At 49.1% G+C, this 24,251-nt stretch overlaps 1 protein-coding gene across 2 annotated transcripts in view; it reads left to right on the top strand.

Annotated features, from left to right (window-relative positions):
• ABCC1 (ATP binding cassette subfamily C member 1) overlaps positions 1 to 24,251 on the top strand; it is a 193,459-nt gene that overhangs the window by 129,549 nt on the left and 39,659 nt on the right. For both annotated transcript variants that reach the window (XR_004443005.1, XM_033235630.1), the window contains exons 16-20: positions 1,022 to 1,148; positions 5,160 to 5,336; positions 8,269 to 8,436; positions 11,826 to 12,009; positions 23,937 to 24,027. Coding sequence is in view for 1 of the 2 variants with exons in the window: in XM_033235630.1 (XP_033091521.1) it covers positions 1,022 to 1,148; positions 5,160 to 5,336; positions 8,269 to 8,436; positions 11,826 to 12,009; positions 23,937 to 24,027 (747 nt within the window). In the remaining variant the exon portion in view is untranslated. The remainder of the gene's footprint in view (positions 1 to 1,021; positions 1,149 to 5,159; positions 5,337 to 8,268; positions 8,437 to 11,825; positions 12,010 to 23,936; positions 24,028 to 24,251) is intronic.

Below are 24,251 nucleotides of genomic sequence, written 5' to 3'. Positions count from 1 at the left end.
TGCCCCATTGACAGCCACTGTTGCTGGGAAAATGTTGAGCTTATCTTATTTTGCTTTCTACTGTTCGTTAAAGGATGATTTCAATAGAGACATCTTCCCGAAGTTCAACTCAGATTTATTCATGTCTGTCTCCCTTTTCAACACTTTGGTGGCTCCTGGGTGGCAGAGTTCAGGTGTCTTAGCACAGTGTCCTTCCAGGGCATCTCTCAGGGTGCTCCCAGGCCTGGCTACCACCTACCTTAGTGCCATCGCATCCCTGGTTGCACCCCATGCCTTCACCCCTTTACACCTTTCTCCAGCTCTCCCCATATTTCCGTGTCTTGGACACACTTGCTTTTCTGTCAGAGTTTTTGTTTTTGTTTTTTTCTTTTTTTTTTTGAGACAGAGTCTCACACTCTTGCCCAGGCTGGAGTGCAGTGGCACGATCTCGGCTCACTGTAACCTCCACCTCTTGGGTTCAAGCGATTCTTGTGTCTCAGCCTCCTGAGTAGCTGGGATCACAGGCCCCTGCCACCATGCCTGGCTAATTTTTGTGTTTTCAGTAGAGACGGGGTTTCACCATGTTGGCCAGGCTGGTCTCGAGCTCCTGACCTCGTGATCCGCCTGCCTCAGCCTCCCTCCGCCCGCCTTGCTGGGATTACCAGCACTGGCATGAGCCACCATGCCCAGCCCCAGTTTGTCTTGAGGTGTCCTCTCCTCTCAGACCTTGCCTCATGCCCCCAGTGAAGTTTCTGCCCCTCTTGCAGCTCAGTGTGACGGGATCCCTCAGGTTACTCTCTGCCTCTCTTCCCGAAGGTATACCTGTCACCTGCCTCCCACCTGGAGGGCCCCTGAGACGGGTCACTGAACTGAACTCAGCAGTAGAAACGGAATGTTGAGGCCTTCAGTGTTTAGTACGGCCCTTCCTTCTGTCTGTCTCTCTCTTTCTCTGCTTGGGGTAAATCGAGGCTCAGTGACCAGGGGCATCAGCCTGGCAGGCCTCATTCATTGTGTCTGAGCCAGGTGTGTTGTGTCATTTCAGCATCACATTCTCCATCCCGGAAGGTGCCTTGGTGGCTGTGGTGGGCCAGGTGGGCTGCGGAAAGTCGTCGCTTCTCTCAGCTCTCTTGGCCGAGATGGACAAAGTGGAGGGGCATGTGGCTATCAAGGTAGGATGAGGACCAGTGGGCAGGGGCAGTGGGGAAGCTGGTGGTCTGAGGAAAAGCTCAAAAATGATGCTGTTTCTTTTGACTGTCCCTGTGCCGGAAGTGAGAGTAGCAACGTCTGTTTTCCTCCTCCTCCTTTATCTTTCCATCTGTCTCTTTCTCTGGCGTTCTTTCTGTTCTGTTCTGTGCCATCCTAGAAGGCAGGAATTTGGTATCATTTATTTCCATCTGTCTCTCAGCACTTAAAATAGTGCCCAGTATGTAGTAGGCACTTAATAAGTATTTATTTTGTTATCTCCTTATTAAGCTGTAATTTTTTAATTTTTATTTTTTTTTGAGACAGGGTTAGGCTCTGTCCCCCCAGGCTGGAGTGAAGTGGCAGGATCTCAACTCACTGCATTCTCTGCCTCCTGGGTCCTATTTTTATTTATTTATTTGTTTTTTTGAGACAGGGTCAGGCTCTGTCCCCCAGGCTGGAGTGAAGTGGCACGATCTCGGCTCGCTGCAGCCTCTGCCTCCTGGGTCCAAGCAATTCTTCTGCCTCAGCCCCCCGAGTAGCTGGGATTACAGGCATGCGCCACCATGCCCAGCTAATTTTTACATATTTTTTTAGTAGAGACGGAGTTTTATCATGTTGGCCAGGCTGGTCTCAAATTCCTGACCTCAAATGATCTGCCCACCTCTGACTCCCAAAGTGCTGGGATTACAGGTGTGAGCCACTGCACCTGGCCACTTAATAAATACTTGGTAGACACATGAAGACGCCCTGGCACGCGGCCTGTCTCCTTCCTTTGCGTCTCTGCCTGTCACTGAATGTCTCTTGGTCTCTTTGGGTCTTTTTGGATTGTTCTTTATCTTTATGGATCTCTCTGGGTATCTCTTCTTATAAATGTAACAAAACAAAAATATGTGGTTAGAATGTTTTCTTAGAACATTTTTTAAAGGGAACAGTTTAAATTTTTAGTGTTTGCTGAATTCTTAATAGGGGGCTAAAAGAAGACTGCAGTTTTACTGCTTTTAAATACACGGTGTACTTTGAAGTAAGTTGAAATTCCCCAAGACTGAGCTTAAGAGGCTGCTTTACCAGTAAGTCCCACTGGCAGTCAACAGTCTTTGTTTGCATTTAGTTAACTCTGCATGAAGGCCTTTTCCTAGTGTAACAATACATCCCTGGAAGTTTTGCTACCAGCATTTCCAGGAGTGTGGTCTGCAGCCAGCTCATCTTGCAGGACGTTTGGGGGAGAAAGAACCCCAGACTCAAGCATGGGAAATAATGAATACTCCGACCCCCTCCCTCTTATAATAAACGTTAGCAAATTAAGATTCTGAGAAGTCCTGCAGTGAGAAAGAAATCTATTAACTGTTTAACCTCATGTGTCCCAGGTGTACTTGCCTGCACCTCTTTAGTGTCTGTGCAACTGCACATTTGTCTCTTTAAATCTGCCTTTGGGAATGTCAAGTTTATGATGTTTGTTGTGGTGGTGGTTTTTTGTTTTGTTTTTGTTTTTTTGAGACAGTTTTGTTTTGTTGCCCAGGCTGGATGCAGTGGTGCGATCTTGGCTAGCTGCAACCTCTGCTTCCTAGGTTCAACCGATTCTCCTGCCTTGGCCTCCTGAGCAGCTGGGATTATAGGCACGCACCATTACCATGCCCAGCTAGGTTTTGTACTTTTAGTAGACATGGGGTTTTACCATGTTGGCCTGGGTAGTCTGGGGCTCCTGACCTCAGGTGATCTGCCCATTTAGGCTTCCCAAAGTGCTGGGATTACAGGCGTGAGCCACTGCTCCTGGCCTAGTTTATGACATTGTTTTTATTTCCGAGTAAAACCTTTTCTTCGTTGATTATACAATGCCTTTGAAAAGTATACATTGTGATTGGGTCCAAACTAATGACCTTTAACTGCTGTTTTAAGAAATGTTTTATCATTACTTTTAAGTCCATGCCATAAAATAAGATTAATGAACCGTGAGAGCTAGATTAATGGAAGAAAATTCCAAATCTTGGTGGGATCCACATTGCTTTCTCCAGATTTCTGCTATCCTGGCACTATTACCATTTCAGGCCAGATGATTATTTATTATTGGTTGTTTTGCCCAAGTAAGGGGAGTGCTAGAAATGTGTATAAAATATTTATCTTTTCCCAAAGTTTTAGTCGGTGTGGTTTGTGTATATTATGTCTGAATTTTCTGTGGGTTCTATGGTAAGGCACCTCTGTTGACATTTTGGCTTCTTAAAAGTTAGGATGTTCAAGTCAGCAGGTTAATTATTTGAGAATTTAGAGTAAGAATGAGGGCACCTGGGACCCGCTGTCAGCTTTGCCCTCTCTAGAATTCCCTTATTCAAGAATCTTCTGGCTGGGCGCGGTGGCTCACACCTGTAATCCCAGCACTTTGGGAGGCCAAGGCAGGTGGATCACCTGAGGTCAAGAGTTTAAGACCAGCCTGGCTAACATTGTGAACCCTGTCTCTACTAAAAATACAAAAATTAGCGGGCCTGGTGGTGTGTGCATTTAGTCCCAGCTACTCAGGAGGCTGAGGAAGGAGAATCCCTTGAGCCCAGAGGCAGAGATTGCAGTGAGCGGAGATCTTGCCACTGTATTCCAGCCTGGGGGACAGCAAAGATTCGTTTCAAAATAAAAAAAAAAAGAATCTTCAGGGGCCGTTGCCCTTCCAATAAAACCCATGCTCCTCACCATGTATAGGCCCCCTTGCTGTCCCTGATGTGTTTTCTGCCAGTCGTTCCTTCATAGGATTGATCGATGTTCCTGTCACACTGGACTTTCTGCTCCTTGAATGTGCCAAGTACTTTTCACCTCCAGGCCTTCGCATGTCCTGTTCCCTCGGACTTGAGTGCTCTTCACTCTTCTCCTCATGAAACGGACTCATTCTTCACTTTTTGGTTCTTGTCTAAACATATGTTTGAGCCGGGCATGATGGCTCGTGCCTGTAATCCCACCACTTCAGGAGGCCGAGGCAGGAGGATCGCTTGAGGCCAGGAGTTCGGGACCAGGCTCAGCAACATGGAGAGATTTTGTTTCTACAAAATCTATAATAAATGAGAGAATGTTTTTCAACTACCCCAGCATTTTCATTAGCAAAATACACAAAACAAATATCCTTACTCTAGCCTTTATTCTCATGCTATTTGTGATACCTGACATTATATGGAAATAAAAGTAAACCTTTGAAATGAATGCTTTGATATAGGAGTCTTTGCTTCAATTTTTAGCAAGGATGTTTCCTCAAGGATCCTTCCTGGATGTCCCAAACTAGGTCGGTCTTTTATTTTTAATTTTTTTGAGACAGAGTCTTGCTCTGTGGTCCAAGCTGGAGTGCCGTGGCACGGTGCAGTCTTAGCTCATGGTACCTCCATGTCCTGGGCTCAGGTGATCCTCCTACCTCAGCCTCCCAAGTAGCTGGGACTACAGATGCACAGCACCATTGCCTGGCTAGTTTTTCTCTTTTTTTTTTTTTTTTTAAAGAGATGGGGTTTCTCTGTGTTGCCCAGGCTGGCTTTGAACTCCTGACCTCAAGCAGTTTGCCTGCCTTGGCCTCCCAAAGTGCTGAGATTACAGGCATGAGCCACTGCGCCTAGTCAAGCCAGACTTCTAAAAATTGTCATATATCTCGTTCTCTTAGCATCCACCGTAACTGTAATCAAGTAGCTTTTGGCCATGTCAGGTGCTTCCACTCTTTGGAAGTGGGGGTTTTGATCGCCGCTGTAGGCATTGAGTTAATAGCTAGCTACTAAATAAATAACTGTAATCTTATCAACGAGGATACCAGCTCTTTCACTCCTGAGGTTGGAGTCAGCGATTCACGTGGTATGGGTTCTGAGCCCAGCCCTGGCATCTGTTGTCCTTCGTGACTCAGTTTCCCTCTTGCCAAAGCAATAGGTGTGATGAAAATGACTTGTGAAGCGAGGCCCTCGTAGCAGGTGGGTGGGCCAGCTGCTGTCTTGTTGATCAGATCTGTCTGTGTGTCTGTCTCACCTCCTTCTCCATTTGCCACGTAGGGCTCGGTGGCCTATGTGCCACAGCAGGCCTGGATTCAGAATGATTCTCTTCAAGAAAACATCCTTTTTGGACGTCAGCTGGAGGAACCGTATTACAGGTCCGTGATACAGGCCTGTGCCCTCCTCCCAGACCTGGAAATCCTGCCCAGCGGGGATCGGACAGAGATTGGCGAGAAGGTCAGTAAAGTTTTGCTGCTGGCCCCTGGATGAGTCAGCTGTTGCTGCCTAACAAACACTCTCACACTCTCAGTGGTCTGTGAGTCTACTGCAATCAGCTGAGCCGTGGATGTGGCTCAGGTTTGCCTTACAGAGCTTCTTGCTGGGGACTGGGGTGAGGGCTCAGCAGCTTTCCAAAGGGAGGCTCTTCTCATGGTGGCAGCAGAGGCCCAAGATAGGCCCCCAAAAAAGGATGCAATGTCCCTTAAAGTACACTGTCCTTTCCACTCGCAAAGCAAGTCACTTGGCCAGGCTTGAAGGGAAGGGACCAGGAAGGAAGTACATGCTACCTTTGTGGTCACATGACTGCAGTCACATGACAGAGGGCATGCTGTTGAGGGGAGTGGTCAATGATTCAGATGTTCATAGTCCTTGTCAAGACAGCCGTAATACTGAAAATAGCACAATAGCTAACACTTAGCATTTTCTCTCTTTTCTTTGTTTTCTTTTCTTTTCTTTTTTGAGATGGAGTCTCACTCTGTTGCCCAGGCTGGAGTGCAGTGGCACACTCTCTGCTCACTGCAACCTCTGCCTCCCAGGTTCAAGCGATCCTCCTGCCTCAGCCTCCTGAGTAGCTGGGATTACCGGTGCACGTCACCACACTCAGCTAACTTTTGTATTTTTAGTAGAGGCAGGATTTCATCATGTTGGCCAGGCTGGTCTCGAACTCCTGACCTTAAGTGATCTGCCGGCCTCGGCAAAGTTCTTCTTTTTTTTTTTTTTTTTTTGAGATGGAGCCTCTCTCTGTCACCCAGGCTAGAGTGTAGTGGCACAATCTTGGCTCACTGCAACCTCCGCCTCCCGGGTTCAAGTGATTCTCCTGCCTCAGCCTCTTGAGTAGCTGGGACTACAGGCCTCTGCCACCGTGCCTGGCTAATTTCTGTATTTTTAGTAGAGGTGGGATTTCACCGTGTTGGCCATGCTGATCGTGAACTCCTGGCCTCAGGTGATCTGCCCGCCTCTGCCTCAAAGTACTGGCATTACAGATGTTAGCCACCTCGCCCGGCCTATAACTTGAGTATTTTCTATATGCCAGGAACTGTGCTAAACATTTCACACATAATTATTCCTCACAGCAAACCCATGGGTAGAATTTGTTGTTACACCTAGGTTATCATTGAGGAAAAGGAGGCACAGAGAGGCCAAGTGACTTGCCTGAGGCCACACAGCCACAGAACTGCAGAGAGCATGGTTCCTGGGTTCATGTTCTTACCTGCTCATTTTGTCATCTCTAAAAGGGCCATTCTCTGTGCCTCTCACCACTGCAGACTCTCCCTCCCGCTGTGCTCCAGCCCCCAGGTTTTCCTGCTATTCCTCAGCAATCCCCAGCTACTGCCCACCTCCACAGCTTGGTCTGAGCCTTCTGGGCCTGGGGTGCCCTCCCTTGCTGCTTGCCTGATCACTTTGCTTTTGCGCCCCATGGTGGTCGTCTGGTGTATCCCCTTTTGGAAGACCAAGAGTGCAAAATGCTGGCCCATTTCTGTTTTTAGTTATAAGCCAGGGGCTCTGTCAGCTTTCTTACTTGGTGAATGATGTTTAAAAATTGAGGTAAGTCTGCAGCTCCTTGGAAATAAAAAACAAATTATTGACCGAGCACGGTAGCTCACGCCTATAATCCCAGCACTTTGGGTGACCAAGGTGGTGGGAGGATTGCCTGAGGTCAGGAGTTGGAGCCCAGCCTGGGCAACATGGTGAAAACCCATCTCTACAAAAAATTGCCAGGCGTGGTGCTGTGCACCTGTGGTCCCAGCCACTCAGGGCTGAGGTGAGAGGATTGTTTGAACCTGGGAGGTGGAGATTACAATGAGCCGAGATTGTGCCACTGCACTCCATCCTGGGCGACAGAGCGAGTTTCTCAAAAAACAAAAAGAAGGCACCTGGCTGCCAGGGCCTCACCTCAGTGCATGGGAGCCAGGGCAGGCATCTCAGGAGGGCCTGGGCAGTAACCTGTGATTTCTAGCCAAATAGGGAAATGACGTTGGCTTATCTGTCATGGTGGGAGCTGACACTGCTGCTGGTCCATGCATTGTCCTTCCTTCTGGTGACTGGGACGTGGGCTGGATTTCAGCATCCCCAGTCTGGAACCTTGCTTCACCTATATGTGGCTTTGCCGGACAGTGACAGATCCAGAGTAAGCTGGCAATCATGGCACCTGTCACCACCAGCAGCAGTAGCATTAATATGCCCATGTCTACCAGTGCCTTCCATGAGACTAAGAAATCAGGGCCTTCCCACTGGCCAACATGATTTGGTGCCATCAGCCAGCCTTCGCTGAGTGCTTGCCGTGTGCCCCGTGCCCTGCTCAGCACCTCATGGGAGACTCAAGTTTTCTCTTTTGCCCAGTTTACAGGTGGGGCTAAACCCTGTGCCTGTGATCCCATCCTTGGTGGCGGTGGAGCTGGGGACTGGCTCCAGGTTTGGGCAAGTGGCATGACCTCGTGCCTTCAGCCTCAAACTCAGAGAAGAGGAGGCGGGTGCAGCTCTGCAGGGCCTCCACCCTGGGCCTGCTGTGTCCTGAGCAGGCTCTATGCTTTTCTTTCTTTTTTAAAGAGACACGGTCTCTCTCTCGCCCAGGCTGGGGTACAGTGGCCCAGCCGTAGCTCACTGCAGCCTTGAACTCCTGGGCTCAAGCCATCTTCCCACTCAGACTCCTGAGTAGCTGGAACTATAGGCGCACACCACCAGGCTTGGCTAGTTTTTTCTTTTTCTTTGCTTTGTAGAGACAGGGTCTCCCTATGTTCAGCTCAGGCTGGTCTCAAGCCCCTGGCCTCAAGCAATCCTTCCGCCTCGGCCTCCCAAAGTTCTGGGATCACACCACACTCAGCCTGCTTCTGCATTTCTTGAGTCTCAAGGTTTCCCAGGAAACCCACTCTTGTGCCATGTCTCTCCCCAGGGCGTGAACCTGTCTGGGGGCCAGAAGCAACGTGTGAGCCTGGCCCGGGCCGTGTACTGCAACGCTGACATTTACCTCTTCGATGATCCCCTCTCAGCAGTGGATGCCCACGTGGGAAAACATATCTTTGAAAATGTGATTGGCCCCAAGGGGATGCTGAAGAACAAGGTGCCTACTGGCGGGGCGGGGCTTGGCGTCGGGCTGTCTCGTCCTTTGGTTAAGTTGGAACATGTCCCCTTTAGGAGTCCTTTACTTTCTCTGGCTTTCTGTTTAATTGGACTTTAAAGAACACATTTCTCATGCTTCTCTTGGAAGCCTTCCTAAGACAGCCATCTTGTACTTGTCTTTGTAGGGGTAAGTCTTCCACGCAGAGTTAAATTCATTGCCTCTGCATGGCCAAGGGAGGCCCTTCTTCCTGCTTAAGTCCCAGGGCTGGCTTCTCAGCAGGGAATCCCACCCCAAGACACTGCCTGTGATCTAGCAGGCTGTTTTCTTACTTGCAGAGGTGGCTGTGGGTGGAGGGGTTGGAAAATTGCCACAGCACCTTAACATGATAGGAAATAGTTCCTATGTTCTTTTTATAGGGCAGTTGTGGTAATGGGCGCACACTGGCTCTTTTTTTCTTCCCCTGATTTTATTTTACTTTTTTTTTTTTTTTTTTTTGAGGTGAAGTTTCACTCTTGTTGCCCAGGCTGGAGTGCGATGGAGTGATCTCAGCTCACTGCAACCTCCACCTCCAGGGTTCAAGCGATTCTCCTGCTTTGGCCTCCCTAGTAGGTGGAATTACAGGTGTGCACCACCACGCGTGGCTAACTTTTTGTATTTTTAGTAGAGTCGAGGTTTTACCATGTTGACCAGGCTGGTCTCAAACTCCTGACCTCAAGTGATCCGCCTGCCTCGGCCTCCCAAAGTGCTGAGGTGACAGGCGTGAACCACCACCAAGCCCAACTGTTTCCCCTGATTTTAAAACTAACTCATCCCCATAGGTGGGATATAGATTAAGAAAAACATGAAAAAGAAAAATGGAAGCAGTTACATACATTCCACTGGTTAAGAAATTTTGTATTTCTTTCAAGTCTTTTTGCTCTCTGTATAGACTTTCTAAATAGGGTTATCTCGTTACACGTATATATACAGGAAGCATCATGCTACGTGACCTCTTGTAAGCATTCCCATACACACCAGTAACATTCTGTGCAAACATATTTTAAAGTAGTAAAAAAAAATCTTTGAAAATTACTAAGTAATACATGCCCATGGTAACAAAATTGAAAAGTATAAGAATATGGATATATTCTTACAATATATGTGTGTATGTGTGTGTGTATGTATATAAAGTAAATAAAACTGGGCACAGTGAGTAATCCCAACACTTTTGGAGGCCTGGACCAGTGGATGACTTGAGGTCAGGAGTTCGAGACCAGCCTGGCCAACATGGTGAAACCCCATCTCTACTAAAAATACAAAAATCAGCTGGGCATGGTGGCGCGTGCCTGTAATCCCAGCTGCTTGGGAAGCTGAGGCAGGAGAATCTCTTGAACCCGGGAGGTGGAGGTTGCAGTGATCTGAGATTGCGCCGCTGCACTCTAGCCTGGGCAACAGAGCGAGACCCCGTCTCAGAAAATACATATAAATAAATAAAGTAGTCCCTCTTCATCCTGCATCCCTAATCTTTAATTCTTCTCTTAGACAGCAAGGGTTAGCAAATCTGGCCCACTGCCTGCTTTTTGTATGGCTCTTGAGCTAAGAATGATGTGTATATTTTTAAATAGAAGAAATCTAAACAGGAAGAATATTTTGTGACATTTGAAAATCATATTACATTTAAATATCAGTGTCCATAAATAAAACTTTATTGGAACATGGCCAATGTATTTTTTCTTTTTCTTTTTTTTCTGGAGCCAGGGTTTTGCTCTATTGTCCAGGCTGGAGTGCAGAGCCACAAGCATGGCGTGTCAGCCTCCAACTCCTGGGCTGAAGCAATCCTGCCTTCTGAGTAGCTCCTGGGACTACAGGCACACACCACCATGGCTGGCTGATTTATTTTTATTTTTATATTTTTTGGTGGAGACACATCTCACTATGTTTCCCAGGCTGGTTTCATACTCTTGGCCTCAAAGGATCCTCCCGTTTTGGCCTCCCAAAGTGCTGGGATTACAGGTCTGAGCCACCGCACGTGTCCTGTTGTTTAAAGTGTCATCTACGGCTACTTGAACTCAGCAGAGCTGAGTTGGTGGTGTGGCAACTGTAAGATCCGTAAAGCTGAACAAATTGACTGTTAGCTGTTTAAGGAAACATAGACTGACTTTTATTAATAGTTTGATGAATGTCTTCCCAAACTTTCAGATCTTCTGATAAAATGTATTCATGTGCATATTTTGTAGTGGTTTTGGGGGTAGCTGACAGCGGGAGTTGTTTGAGAAAAAAATTAAGCCAAGATTGGGCACAGTGGCTCATGCCTGTAATCCAAGGTGGATAGATCGCTTGAGCTCAGGAGTTCAAGATAAGTCTGGGCAACACGATGAGACCCCTGTCTCGAGAAAAAATACAAAAGTTAGCTGGGCGTGTTGGCACATATCTGTGGTCCCAGATACTTGGGAGCCTGAGGCAGAAGAATTGCTTGAACCCAGGAAGTACAGGTTGCGGTGAGCTGAGATCGCACCGCTGCACTCCAGCCTGGGTGACAGAGACCCTGTGTCAAAAAAAAAAAAAAAAAAGAAGAAAAGAATTAAGCCATTGGGCCGGGTGCAGTGGCTCGCGCTTATAATCCTAGCACTTTGGGAGGCCGAGATGGGCGGATTGCCTGAGCTCAGGAGTTTGAGACCAGCCTCGGCAACATGGTGAAACCCCATCTCTACTAAAATGCAAAAAAAAAATCAGCCAGGTGTCATGGTGGGCGCCTGTAATCCCAGCTACGTGAGAGGCTAAGGCATGGGAATTGCTTGAACCTGGGACGTGGAGGTTGCATTGAGCCGAGACCATGTCACTGCACTCCAGTCTGGGCAGCAAACTGAAACTCTGTCTCCAAAAAAAAAAAAAAAAATTTTAAACCATTGCATACAAACTGTTCTGCAGCGGCACCATGCTTTTATTCCTTAACACACTTGTATGGTTCCCTCCCTATCTGTTGTCATTCAGGTTTTTGTTAAAAAAAGCCTTCCCTATCGCCTTTGTTAAAACTGTAAAACCCACACACTTGGTCCAGCCGTTCCCCTTTTTTGCTGCGTTTTCGCCATTCAGCAAACACGATTTTACTAGTGTTCATTTCTCCTCCAGCCCTGGAATCTGGGGCAGAGGTCTTTGTTTCCTGCCACCTCCCCAGCTTTTAGCTCAGCACCTGCGGCGTGGCACGCCCTTTGCACATGCACGTTAAAGGACGGTGTGCACAGGTTCAGCTGCTCCTGGATGCTGTTATCGCAGGTGCATGTCCCACCTGCAGACCTGAGTTCTGCCCGCCAGGTGTTCGTTGGCTCATTCCTCCTTTAGTCTTCACTCTACCAAGCCAGGCAGTCTTGCACGTGTGCACTGATGTGGCCGGGTGTCCCCTTTACCCACAGACGCGGATCTTGGTCACACACGGCATGAGCTATTTGCCGCAGGTGGACGTCATCATCGTCATGAGTGGCGGCAAGATCTCTGAGATGGGCTCCTACCAGGAGCTGCTGGCCCGAGACGGCGCCTTCGCTGAGTTCCTGCGTACCTATGCCAGTGCAGAGCAGGAGCAGGACCCAGAGGACAATGGTAGGGGCAACATCAGGGTTCCTCCCTCTCGGGGTATCTGGCGCCTTGAAGGGCCACACTGGCCTCTTTGAGGTTGCCACCAGCCACCCAGGGAAGGTGGCTCATCAGGGTATGAGGGTGGGAGCTGGATGGAGCCCCCTAAAGTACTAACTTGGAAAACCATCTTAGTCCCTGCAGCGCTGAATTGGGAGGAAGTCTCCGTGCTTTATGGCCAGGGAATGGGAGCACCAGGCTTCAGCTTAGCTGACCTCAGGGCAGGATCTAGCGCCTTCCTGGAACATGACCTTGGGCCTGATGAGTTTCAAGGTCCTTATGGTAAAAATGGGAACGATGGTAATTAAAGTCCTGGCTCTCACGGCTGAGAGAAACTGAGGACATGTGTGACACAAGAGATGTGACGCTTGTGAAGTGAAGCATGGAGTTAAGCTGGCAGGCTTGGGTTGGTGACGTCTGGGTTCAGTCCCTGGTCGCTCATCTCCCCAGCTGTGTGACCTCAGGCCTGCCCTTCAGATCCATCTGAGCTTCATTTCCCTCTCTCATAATGCAGTTTAGCAGGGCCAGACATGGTAGTTCCCAACACTTGTAATCCCAATAGTTAGAGAGGCTGAGGCAGGATGATCGCTCCAGCCCAGGAGTTTGAGACCGTCCTCCGTAACATGGCGAAACCTCATCTCTACAAAAAATACAAAAAATTTGCCAGGCACTGTGGCTCACGCCTGTAATCTCAGCACTTCGGGAGGCCAAGGTAGGTGGATCACTTGAGGCCAGGAGTTCAAGACCAGCCTGGCCAACATACTGAAACCCCACCTCTACAAAAAAAAAAAAAAAAAAAAAAAAAGGTCTCAGATACTATTAAGTGCTATGAAGGGGAAAAAAATAAAAGGCAATGCCATGGGCTGAGGAGTGATGGGTGTCCTTGTGGCAATGCAGGCAGGGGATAGAGGAAACGCTCTCTGGGGAGGTTGCATCAGCGTGGGAGGGAGCCAGCAGGGAGAAGATCTGGGAACAGTGTTGTGGGCACAGGGAACAGCAAGTGCAAAGGCCTCAGGACCAGCATGAGCTCAGTTTGTTTACCAAACAAAAAGGCTGGTGTGGCCTGACCATGGTGTGCCAGGACATGGGGGCAGCAGAAGAGGTCAGCACAGTGATCGTCCTGAGTTTTGGTCTGACTGCCCTGGGAAGCCACTGAATGTCAGCGAGGCAAAGTGACCAGCCCCAGGATACACAGCATCTGCTGGCAAGGTCAGTTCTCAAGTTGGTCTCTGAGTTTCTCATCCTCTGCCTGGAGTGGGAGCTCCTTCTCTGCAGGGGTCCTAGTGGTCTCTAATAAATGCTTTCTTGAGATATAATTCACACACGTAGGCTGGGCGCAGCGGCTCATGCCTATAATCCCAGCAGTTTAGGAGGCCGACGCAGGTGGATCACCTGAGGTCAGGAGTTCGAGACCAGCCTGGCCAGCGTGGAGAAACCCTATCTCTACTAAAAATACAAAAATTAGCCTGGCGTGGTATTGCACGCCTATAGGCCCAGCTACTAGGGAGCCTGAGGCAGGAGAATAGCGTGAACCTGGGAGGCGGAGGTTGCAGTGAGCCGAGATCGTGGCACTACACTCCAGCCTGGGTGACAGAGCAAGACTTAGTCTCAAAAACAAAAACAAAACTAAAAAAACCAAAAAGCAAAACAAAAATTCACACAACATACAGTTAACGCACTTAAATCACACAATCCAACCATCACCACAATCAAGGTTAGAACTTTTTTTAATTACCCCTCAAAAAAACCCCAATCCATCAGCCATGACTCCCTATTTTCCCCAGCATCCCCCAAGCCCGAGGTAACCACTAATCTACTTTCTGTCTCTAGATTTGCTTATTCTGGACATTTCATATAAGTGGCATCACAATAGGTGGAATGTTGTGACTGGCTGCTTTTACACTTAGCGTGATGTTTTCAAGGTTCAACTGAGTTGTAGCTTCATTTCCTTTTATTGTGGAATAATATGCCATTGTGCAGATAGACCACACACTGTGTTGATCTGTTCACTGGTTGATGGACATTCGGGTTACTTCCATTTCCTGACCCTTGTGAATACTGCTGTCATGAGCCCTGGTGATTTTAAAGGAAAAGTTGTTGGCCAGGCATGGTGGCTTGTGCCTGTAATCCCAGCACTTTGGGAGGCCAAGGCGGATGGATCACTTGAGGTCAGGAGTTCAAGATCACCCTGGCCAACGTGGTAAAACCTCATCTCTACTAAAAATACAAAAATTAGCTGGGGTGGTGGTACACACCTGTAGTCCCGGCTATTCAGGAGGCTGAGGTCGGGGAACGGCTTGAGCCTGGGTGTTGGAGGCTGCTGTGAGCCAAGATCATGCGACTGCACTCCATCGGGCCTAGGTGACAGAGCAAGACCATGGCTCAAAAAAAAAAGTTGGATTTTTGTTTCTTGCCAGTGTGTGATAGCTGACATTCCCTTCAGCTTTTAAATTCTCGGATTAGATTGAATTTCTGCGTGTTCATTCCCTTGTGGTTGGGAAGTTGTGTCTTGAGTGTAGCCTGTTTCTTCTTGCTTCAGAATCCCCCTTCGTCTATCTCTTAGCTGGAGCAATGGGTTGTGGCAACTTCTTGGTGACTTTTTCACTGACCTGCTTGGCAGGCTACTTTTAGGTGAAAATACCCTTTGTGCTTTCTAATTGAAAATGTGTGGGTTTAGCTGAATCTTCTGCCCAATGTGAGATCTCTCTCTCTCCCCTTCCATCCAGGTGAGCAAAAAATGTCCTTAAACTCTGTTGGCCCCAGATAGTTTCCGGCCCCCACTTCCTTTCCCAGCTGCTAGAGTATCCAAGCAGTGTATACAGAACATGGGAGGCTGCCAGTTGCTTTATTATTTTTTGTGCACGTCAGCACTTAATTTGGCGATGCAAATGCCGCCCACCACCCTGGCACCTCGTTTGACCTCATTTCCCCAGTTTGACCTCCCCACCGCCTACCTTTGAGGATACATAGAAGTCCTTGGCAGTGGGTCTTACATCAAACTGGGGCACCCCCCTCCCCCACCACCCACCCTTTTCCATTGCTCCGGAGGGACCCTGGCTGTACAGTCTTGACATCAGGGAGCCTTAGCCAACTTGAAGTGCCGGTGACCTTGGGTTTGTTTAAACCACATTTTTGGCTCTTCCTAAAGGGGAACTTCTTTCCTTGTTGGGTTAGTCGGCTCTTTTTATAGAACACCCAGTCTGAAGTGGGGGTGAGTGTTGGTATTTGGTTTGGGAGGGTCCTTGAGGGGAGATGGACAGGACCAAGGCTTGTGACTGGGGCGATACCGACCTCTCTCCCGGGATACTCAGTTTACTGTTTTCTAAGATACATCTTTTTTACTGTTTCTCTCTCGCTCGCTCCTTTTTTTTTTTTTTTTAACTTTTTAATGGCATTCCTTTTGTTACTTATTTATTCCCATGCCATAAGCTTTTATTTCTTTCATTTCTTCTGGGATATATTTTTCTTCCGTGCAGCCTCCCCTTCCAGTTTAGGAACAGTTTGTTCCCTTTCAGGCAGCATCATCTGGATGTGGCAGGGTGAGCTCACGTATGGGTTAATCCAACCGACGCTGAGTTCTATAGGTCCGGCGGCGCATCTTAGGTGCTTTGTTCAGTTGGATATGCTGAAAGACCAGAGAATCTGCATCTCAACCCTTAAGTTCAGCATGACTGTATTTTTAAGCATGTGCAGCAAAAATTCAGCACTGTTTTTGGGCCACCGACCTTGTGGCCAGCCCTACTCCTTGGCCTGGGCACACCTGCCACCCCACCATTGTAACGTCAAAATGGTACACGTTGTTTCTGTAAAGTGGCATCTTTTTGATATTTCATGGCTTTTTGTATATGCACACCCTTGATAGCCTGGGCAGTTTCAGGTTTTTTTTTTTTTGTTTTTTTTTTTTTGAGACAGAGTCTCACTCCGTTGCCCAGGCTGGAGTGCAGTGGCATGAGCTTGGCTCACTGCAACCTCCGCCTCCCGGGTTCAAGAAATTCTTGTGCCTCAGCTTTTCGAGTAGCTGGAATTACAGGCATATGCCACCATGCCCGGTTAATTTTTGTGTTTTTACTAGAGACAGGGTTTCACCATGTTGACCAGGCTGGTCTCTAACTCCTGGCCTCAAGGGATCCTCCTGCCTCAGCCTCCCAAAATGTTGGGATTACAGGCATGAGCCACCATGTCCGGTCTCACAAGTGTTCTTAAAGTGAACACGAAGATTTGAACCTCTTAATTTTCATGGTTCTGTGGGGTTTTCTGGATCGAGTGAATAGTGAATCATTTTCACATATTACCTCAGGCCACCTAAGGGAAAAAAATTTTAAGGGATTTTAAAAAATGGCTCATTAACCTTCATACCTGAAAGATAAAACTCATCTTTATGACTCTGATTTCTTTCTTAGGAACCTAATACCTAAAGCAGTAGTTTTCCTTGGGGGGCAAATTGCCCCCACCGTGCCCCCAACCCTGAGGACAATTGGCAGTGTTTGGAGACATGTTTGGATGTCACAACTGTAGTGAGGTTTGCCCCTGGCAGGCAACCAGGGTAGAGGCCAGCGATGTCACTAAAAATCCTACAACATTCAAGACTAATTCCCCTTACCCTGCCCCCCATGACAGAGAATCCCCTGGCCAGGACATCCAAAGCACCAAGAGCAAGAAGCCCTGTATGCTCCGACTTCACACTGCTGACTTCTTCCCTCGTCCTCTTGGGAGAAGGACCTTTATTCCAACAATGTGGCCATTTTTCTCTTTTAAAAATTTTTATTTATTTATTTATTTATTTTGTGGAAATGGGGTATCACTCTGTTGCCAAGGCTGGTCTCGAACTCCTGGGCTCAAGCGATCCTCCCACCTGGACCTCCCAAAATGCTAGAACTATAAGCATGAGTCACGGCACCTGGCATGTGGCCATTTTTCAACACCTTGCTTGAACCATCTGTTAACCTCATGGCAAATATTTTTCCCTCTTAAGTATTTACTGAGTTTTTCTTAATGATTATAAAAGCAACGTGTGCTCATGATAGACATTTGTAAACTACAGAAGGGTACAAAGAATCAGGAAAAAGCCGGTCATGGTGGCTCATATCTTTAATGCCAGGACTTTGGGAGGCCGGGGTAGGCAGATCACCTGAGGTCCGGAGTTCGAGACCAGCCTGGCCAATATGGTGAAACCCCATCTCTACTAAAAATACAAAAAGGTCGGGAGGCTGAGGCCGGACGGTGGCGTGAACCCAAGGGGCGGAGCTTGCAGTGACCCGAGATCACGTCACTGCACTCCAGACTGGGTGACTTCGTCTCAAAAAAAACCGAAAAACAAAAATATTAGCTGGATGTGGTGGCAGGCACCTATAATCCCAGCTACTCAGGAGGCTGAGTCAGGAGAATCGCTTGAACCCGGGAGGCAGAAGTTACAGTGAGCCAAGATTGTGCCACTGCACTCTAGCTTGGGTAGCAGAACGAGACTCTGCCTCAAAAAAAAAAAAAAAAAAAAAAAAAGGTCCCGAAAAAGAACATCCTTCCGCCCTCACCACCCAGAAAGGGAGCTGCTGTTAGCTGTGGCATCTTTTTCACCTCTCCTTCCTTCCTAGGCCTTTTCCCTTGACAAGATTGAGAGCATATCGACAGGTTTTCTCATCTCCTGCCACCTTTGATTTCTTAACCATGGGCCGTAGGCACCTCCCCAAGTTACAGAAATTGGTTGTCAGCACAGAGCAGCTGCCGAGAGAGTTCATTGTACAGACCCCACATTCCTTCTGGCTGTCCTCAGAGGCCGGATTTCTTCCTCTTTTGAGGATGAAGAGCTTTCTGTGCTGAGGCTAGGGGAGGAGGTTGGTGAGGCAGTCAGTGAATGCCGTTTTTGGTCAAAAATGAGGCGTTGACTGTAAAGCTGTGAGTCAAATTCTTCCCTCCGGGGAGGTTGGCCTGCTGGACCTCGCCCAAGCAGAGTTCCAGAACCTTCTTGAGTAAAGGCAGTGTTGGTAGAATAAACAGTGAGAGGGCTGGCAGCGGAATACACAGACTCAAGGTGGCACTTGACGTGGGTCAAGGGTAGAAACAGCACCTGGCTTGACAGCATCTGAAAACCAACACCTAGTAGCTGCACGAACTCAGTGACAGTCATTGAATTACAAGTTTCCTGTGTCTGCTTTAAAAAAAAAAAAAAGAGAGAAATAATCCTTACTACTTTGTAGCATTCTCCACCCTGGCCCCCAGCCTTCGTTTCCCTCTTCTTCCCTGCTTTGATTTCCTTGTGGCACTTATTGCTGCCTGGAGTAAATTATGGATCTACTTGTTCGTTTCTTGTTGATCTCTTCCTTTGGAATTTAAGATCTGAGGGTTTTGTTTTGTTTTGTTTTGGGAGTCTTGCTCTGTCGCCCAGGCTGGAGTGTAGTGGCGTGATCTCGGCGCACTGCAACCTCCACTTCCCGGGTTCAAGTGATTCTCCTGCCTCACCCTCCCAAGTAGCTGGGATTGCAGATGCACACCACAACGCCCGGCTAATTTTTGTATTTTTAGTAGAGATGGCTTTTTGCCATGTTGGCCAGGCTGGTCTCGAACTCTGAACCTCAAGTGATCCAACTGCCTCAGCCTCCCAAAGTCCTGGGATTACAGGCATGAGCCATTGCACCTGGCTGCTCTGAGGGGTTTTTGATTGGCTCTCCATCCCCAGGACTAAGAAAAGAGCCTGACACATAGTTAGACACTCGATAAATGTGTTAAATAATTGAGTGGATGTATCTCACGCTAGCTGTTCAAGGCACGTCCTGCATAAGCAATGGGTAGGCCGGAGGGCTTTGGATGTTTACACAGCAGCATAAATATCTCAGACTAGGAGAAAACAGGAGTGGACCCCTCTCAGGTCTGCTTTAGAAACCAGCTTTCTCAGTCCTGGCTGTGAGAGGGGCCCCTCTGGCAATGGGAAGTGAGCTCTGCTGCTTGAGTTGGCCATACAATTGTCAGTTTGTCCATCTGTCTGCCAGGTGTGTACAGAGTGCCTGCTGTGTGCCACAAGGCCACCTGGTACATGAGCCTCTGTGTGGAATGGTGCCCCCCACCTTGAGTTGTGCAGTGTGCATCCTGTGTAACTGCACTTGGCCACCTGCTGTGCCAGGTGCTGGTAATACAGTGATGGATAACACCCACTTCATGCCCTTGAGAGCTCACAGTCTGATGGGAGAGACAAACACCAAACAATTAAGAGTATCACAGTGCTAAATGCAGTGATGGAGGAGTGCTTGAGGGCCTGGGAAATCTCAGAGAAGAAGCCCCCATCGCAGCCTGGGAGGGTCCAGGGTGATATCTGGGCGAAGTCACCTGCTCTTCTCCTCCTCTTGGGTACATGTGCATCTGGCTGTGTGTGAGGCCAGCCCCTCTCATAAGCAATGTCTGTCCTCAAAGGGGTTGGAGCTGATGCCCATGCCACCTCCCAGTGTCATTGCCTGGTCTGCCTACTCTTAATACTTTCTTTCCCTTTCCTGCTGTAAAAACAGATGTGAAGACTGAAGGTTGGTCTGCATTATTTGTGTAGCTCTATTTATGGTTAAACACAGTTATGACTTTGGCCAGGCATGGTGGCTCATGCCTGTATTCCTAGGACTTTGGGAGGCCAAGGCGGGTGTATCAGTGAGGTCAAGAGTCTGAGACCAGCCTGGCCAACATGGCAAAGTCCCGTCTCTACTAAAAATATAAAAATTGGCCGGGTGTGATGGCAGGCGCCTGTATCCCAGCTGCTTGGGAGGCTGAGGCTACAGAACTGCTTGAACCTGGGCAGCAGAGGTTGCAGTGAGCCGAGATCATGCCACTTCACTCCAGCCTGGGCTAAAGAGTGAAACTCCGTCTTAAACAAACAAAAACCCAACACAATGATGACTTTGGAGAAAGGGGTTGGTCTTCAGCAGTGTGCTTGTCCCAGATCCACCCAGCACGTGTGGGATGGGGAAACTGAGGCACAAATGGAGCAGACCCTTCAGCCATTCTTGCCCCTCCCCCTTTAGAAAAGACAGCCCCTTCACTTCTTTATTTAGTTAGGGGCTTAGGGTGGGAGTTTTGCTTTGCTTCTTAACAATATCTTGGGTCTTCTGAATTCTCAGGCAGCAAAGTGGTGGACGAGGAGGAAGCAGGTCAGTACTGCCTGGGTTAGAGTTGGCTCTGCTCATCGAATGAGGCCAGAGACGGGCCGAGACCGTTGCTGCGTGTCTGCGGAGGTGCCCTCGGATGTCTGGGTTTTCACCCCCCTGGTTGTTCATTGGTTCATTTAGCACACATTTACTGGGTACTTGGTACTTACTGTGTGTCTGGCTTTGAGGCTGGCACTGGGGGATGCGGCCTGAGTCCCCAGATCCCTTTATTGTCACTGGTGACCTTGGCTAAGCTTTACTGTTTCATGCGTCACGTTACCATGGCCAGCACGCCTCGAGGGGACCGTGCTTATGAAGTGCCTGGCACACAGTGGATAGATAATAAATGGCAACAGTTTGATTATGAGCTGCCACCCATGCATCCTGGGGCACAGTCAAGACACACATGGGCCCAGACGATGCAGCGTGATCAGCGCCTGTTGGGGAACTGCAGCAGGTGGTGGTGAAGGGCCCTGAGGAGGGGTGTCACCTAGTGGAATTCCAGTGGCCACAGTGGACCCATCCCTCCTGCCTTCGGCGGTGTGTGACTGAGGGTCCCAGCCAAGGGCTTTTTTTTAAAAGCAACAGAAGCTGAATCTGGCCACCTTAAACAAAAAGGGTGTTTCCTGGAAGGATACCGGGTAACTCGTGAATCAAAGGCAGAACCGAGCCAGTAGAACTCAGGAAATGGGGACTCCGGGACCAGACAGACTCTTCTAGGACAGATGAACTAACTGTCTTTGGTCCTTGTAGACCACTGACGATGGTTCAAGTCCTGGGAGAGGGGCTTTCATGGGGCAATCTCGGACGGTGTCCACCTTGGCTAGGGGAATCTGAGGCACCCTGATTGACAGGCCCACCAAGGCTGTAGGAAGAGGGAGAGCTGATTTCCTTCAAAAGGCCAACAGGGGGCCAGGAGCAGTGGCTAACACCTGTGATCCCAGCAATCTGGAAGGCCAAGGTGGATGGATCACCTGAGGTCAGGAGTTTGAGACCAGCCTGGCCAACATGGTGAAACCCCGTCTCTACTAGAAATACAAAAGAATTAGCCAGGCACAGTGGTACCTGCCTGTAATCCCAGCTTCCTGGGAGACCGAGGTGGTAGGATCAGTTGAACCCAAGAGGCAAAGGTTGTAGTGAGCCAAGATCGCACCACTGCACTCCAGCCTGGGCGACAGAGAAGACCTTATCTCAAGACAAGAAAAAAAAAAAACAAAGGCTGACAGGATGGTGGACTAACTGATGTTCAGATTCCTCCTCTTAGGGGCTCGGTCCTCCCCCATGCAAAGTGAAATTTTCCAGCTGCGCAGTTCGACCTGTGGGCTAATTGGTGGGTTGAGAGGGTGAGACAGCCTTAGCAGGCCCCACTGCAACCTTAGCGAGCACTGCATGCCTGCAGAAGCTCGCAACTGACCCTGGTGGCTGCACTCAGTGAGGAACAGGAGAAGTGAAGGCTGAGACTTACAGGAGGGTGGCCTGAGGCTGCTGGTAGGAGGAGGGGGCTCTCTTCGGCATGCAGCCTCCAGATGGAGGTCCCTAGGAGTGTTCTGGAACATTCACTTTCCTGCACGGAGAAAGCTGGTTAAGGGCCTGGCCGGTTCCCAGTGTTACACACGTGTGTGAGAACTGGCCGCATGGGAAGTCCTGCTTGGTGTCACTCTTCCTTCCTGGGTGATGTGGCTATTTGTGCTTTGTTTGTTTGTTTTCTGAATTTAGTGTTTAGTTAGTTTAGATAAAACAAAACAGATGCTGACATTAAAGGGAATGTGTAAAGCAGAGGTTCTCAGTTCCTGGCTATGCCTGTAGTTCTCTGGAAAACGTGTTTAAGGGGTTGCCATCCCTGAACACTCGCCGTGCCAACACTGAACACACGCACGAGGCCCTGCGTGCGATCTCGTTTCATCCCCTTGCGAATGAGGGTTGGGTCTGCTGCTGTTCCTGTTTTGCAGATGTGGAAGATGAGGCTCAGAGAGGTTTATCATTTCCCCAAGGCGCACAGCCAGGAAATGAGAGAGCACTTCCCACACATCACAGTTAACGGAGCGTGCTCGAATTCAGAATCACCGCAGGGAGCGGGCTAGACACAAGGGCACCTGCTCATTTTTTAATTTTATTTTTTTTTCTTTTGTGAATGTTTCTTAGATTTTTTATTTTTATTTTATTTTTTATTTTTATTTTTGGGACAGAGTCTTGCTCTGTCACCCAGGCTGGAGTGCGGTGGCACGATCTGAGCTCACTGCAACCTCTGCCTCCTGGGTTCAAGCAATTCTAGTGCCTCAGCCTCCCAAGTAGCTGGGATTACAGGTGTGCACCACCACGCCCAGCTAATTTTTGTATTTTTAGAATAGAGATGGGGTTTTTCCATGTTGTCCAGGCTGGTCTCAAACTCCTGGCCTCAAGTGATCTGCCTGCCTTGTCCTCAAAAGTGCTGGGATTACAGGTGTGAGCCACCATGCCCAACCGCCGCCTGCTCACTTACAAAGCCCCCTGTGACTCATTCACAACCAAGACTGAGAATCCCTGGCATGGAGCGCCTCCCTGAGTCCAGGAATGGTCTGCAGCCCCCTCTTCCCTTCCAGGCGTGTCTGTGTCTCCAGGCGTGGCCATTTCTGCGAGACTTTGCATTTTTAGGTCTGCTTTTATTTGTGTCAGCTGAGTATGTTCCCAGGGTCACCCTAGCATGTTCCCAGGGTCACCCTGACCGTGATGCTGGCTGCATATTTATCCCTTTTGTATCTTCTGTCCTGGTTCCTCTCCCACCTTTTCTGGGTCAGCCCTTTCATGCCTTACATTGTGCTGCTTTCTCTCCTGGCACCAAAGAATGAGGCAGTCAGTGCAGAGTAGGGGCAGTAGTCATCATCATCACTGAGTTATTGTGAACCGGGAAAGAGATATGATCTGTTTTGACACAGCACGATGCCCGAGTGCACTTGATAATGTTGACTGTCATTGTCATTGTTGATGTTCCGGTGATTATTATTGATGCCAGGTGGATTCTTCCTGGGATCAGGGCAGATATCCAGCTGCCGTGTCCCTTGGTGTCCTTATCAGTGTCCTTCCTGAATCTGCAACCAAGGCATCCGCCAGGGCTGGGGTCTCATCTGAAGACTCAACCAGGGAAGGGTCCACTTTGAAGCTCACCTGGTTGTTGACAGAACGCGGTTCCCCAGTTGTTCAAATGTTAAATATTTTCTTATTACTGTGGAGACAGCCACTGCCCCAGGTACCTTTTACCCTGAACTCTTGGGACCTCTCTGTGGTCTGGGAACTGAAGGGTTAACTCCTGGCACTACAGGGGTCTCTGGGCCTCTGCCTGTTGGCTGATGATGCCCTTGTCAAATTGGTTGTCTGTTTTGAGTATCACCTCTTCTTGCAGTGCTTGGGAATCAGGGGGCTATGCCCTTTCCCTCGTGTGGTTCCTTGCATCCTGGTCCTAGGAAGTGAGTTTAACACAGCAGAGCTACTGTTTTCTGGGCTGCGTTTTACCCATTGCTGCTGTCACAGGATGCTGGCTCAGGCCCAGGTCCCTCAGTGGATGGAGCCTGCTGCACAGTTGCGAAGCACTGTCCCTGCCCCGAGGGACTGAACTCCAGATACCACCTGCCCCACAACCAGACAGCCTGTCCGTGGCCTCTGCAGAGCAGGTCTCCTATTTCCCATCGTCCTGGCGGCCAGGTGCTCTGCTGTCTCCTGCCTGTACTGGCTGGTTTTTCTTGCCCTTGGTTTTAGCATCTGGCTTATTAAGCCCACTTGCCCCCTTTGTCTCTCTTCTGCCAGGGGTCACGGGCATCAGTGGTCCAGGGAAGGAAGCAAAGCAAATGGAGAATGGCATGCTGGTGACGGACAGTGCAGGGAAGCAACTGCAGAGGTAAGAGCAGGGAGGGCGGCCCCAACCCGAGGACCCTGGCCTGTCAGCAGGAGGACAAGTGGAGGGACAAAAGAAAGGCCTCGGCCCCCTGGGGTCCTGGGAGGCCTGGTCTTTCTGCCTCCCCTCCCAAATCCTCCAAAGACCTTGCTTTTCAGAGCACAGAGGCCCAAAGAAGGAATGTGGCACTCTTCTTGCCAGGTGGCACGAGTCACCCACGCCTCATG

Source organism: Trachypithecus francoisi, unplaced genomic scaffold (assembly GCF_009764315.1).
Source record: "Trachypithecus francoisi isolate TF-2019V2 unplaced genomic scaffold, Tfra_2.0 Lachesis_group15, whole genome shotgun sequence".
NCBI lineage: Eukaryota > Metazoa > Chordata > Mammalia > Primates > Cercopithecidae > Trachypithecus > Trachypithecus francoisi.
Note: the sequence above shows the minus strand (reverse complement) of the source record. Positions and strands in the feature narration are given on the sequence as shown.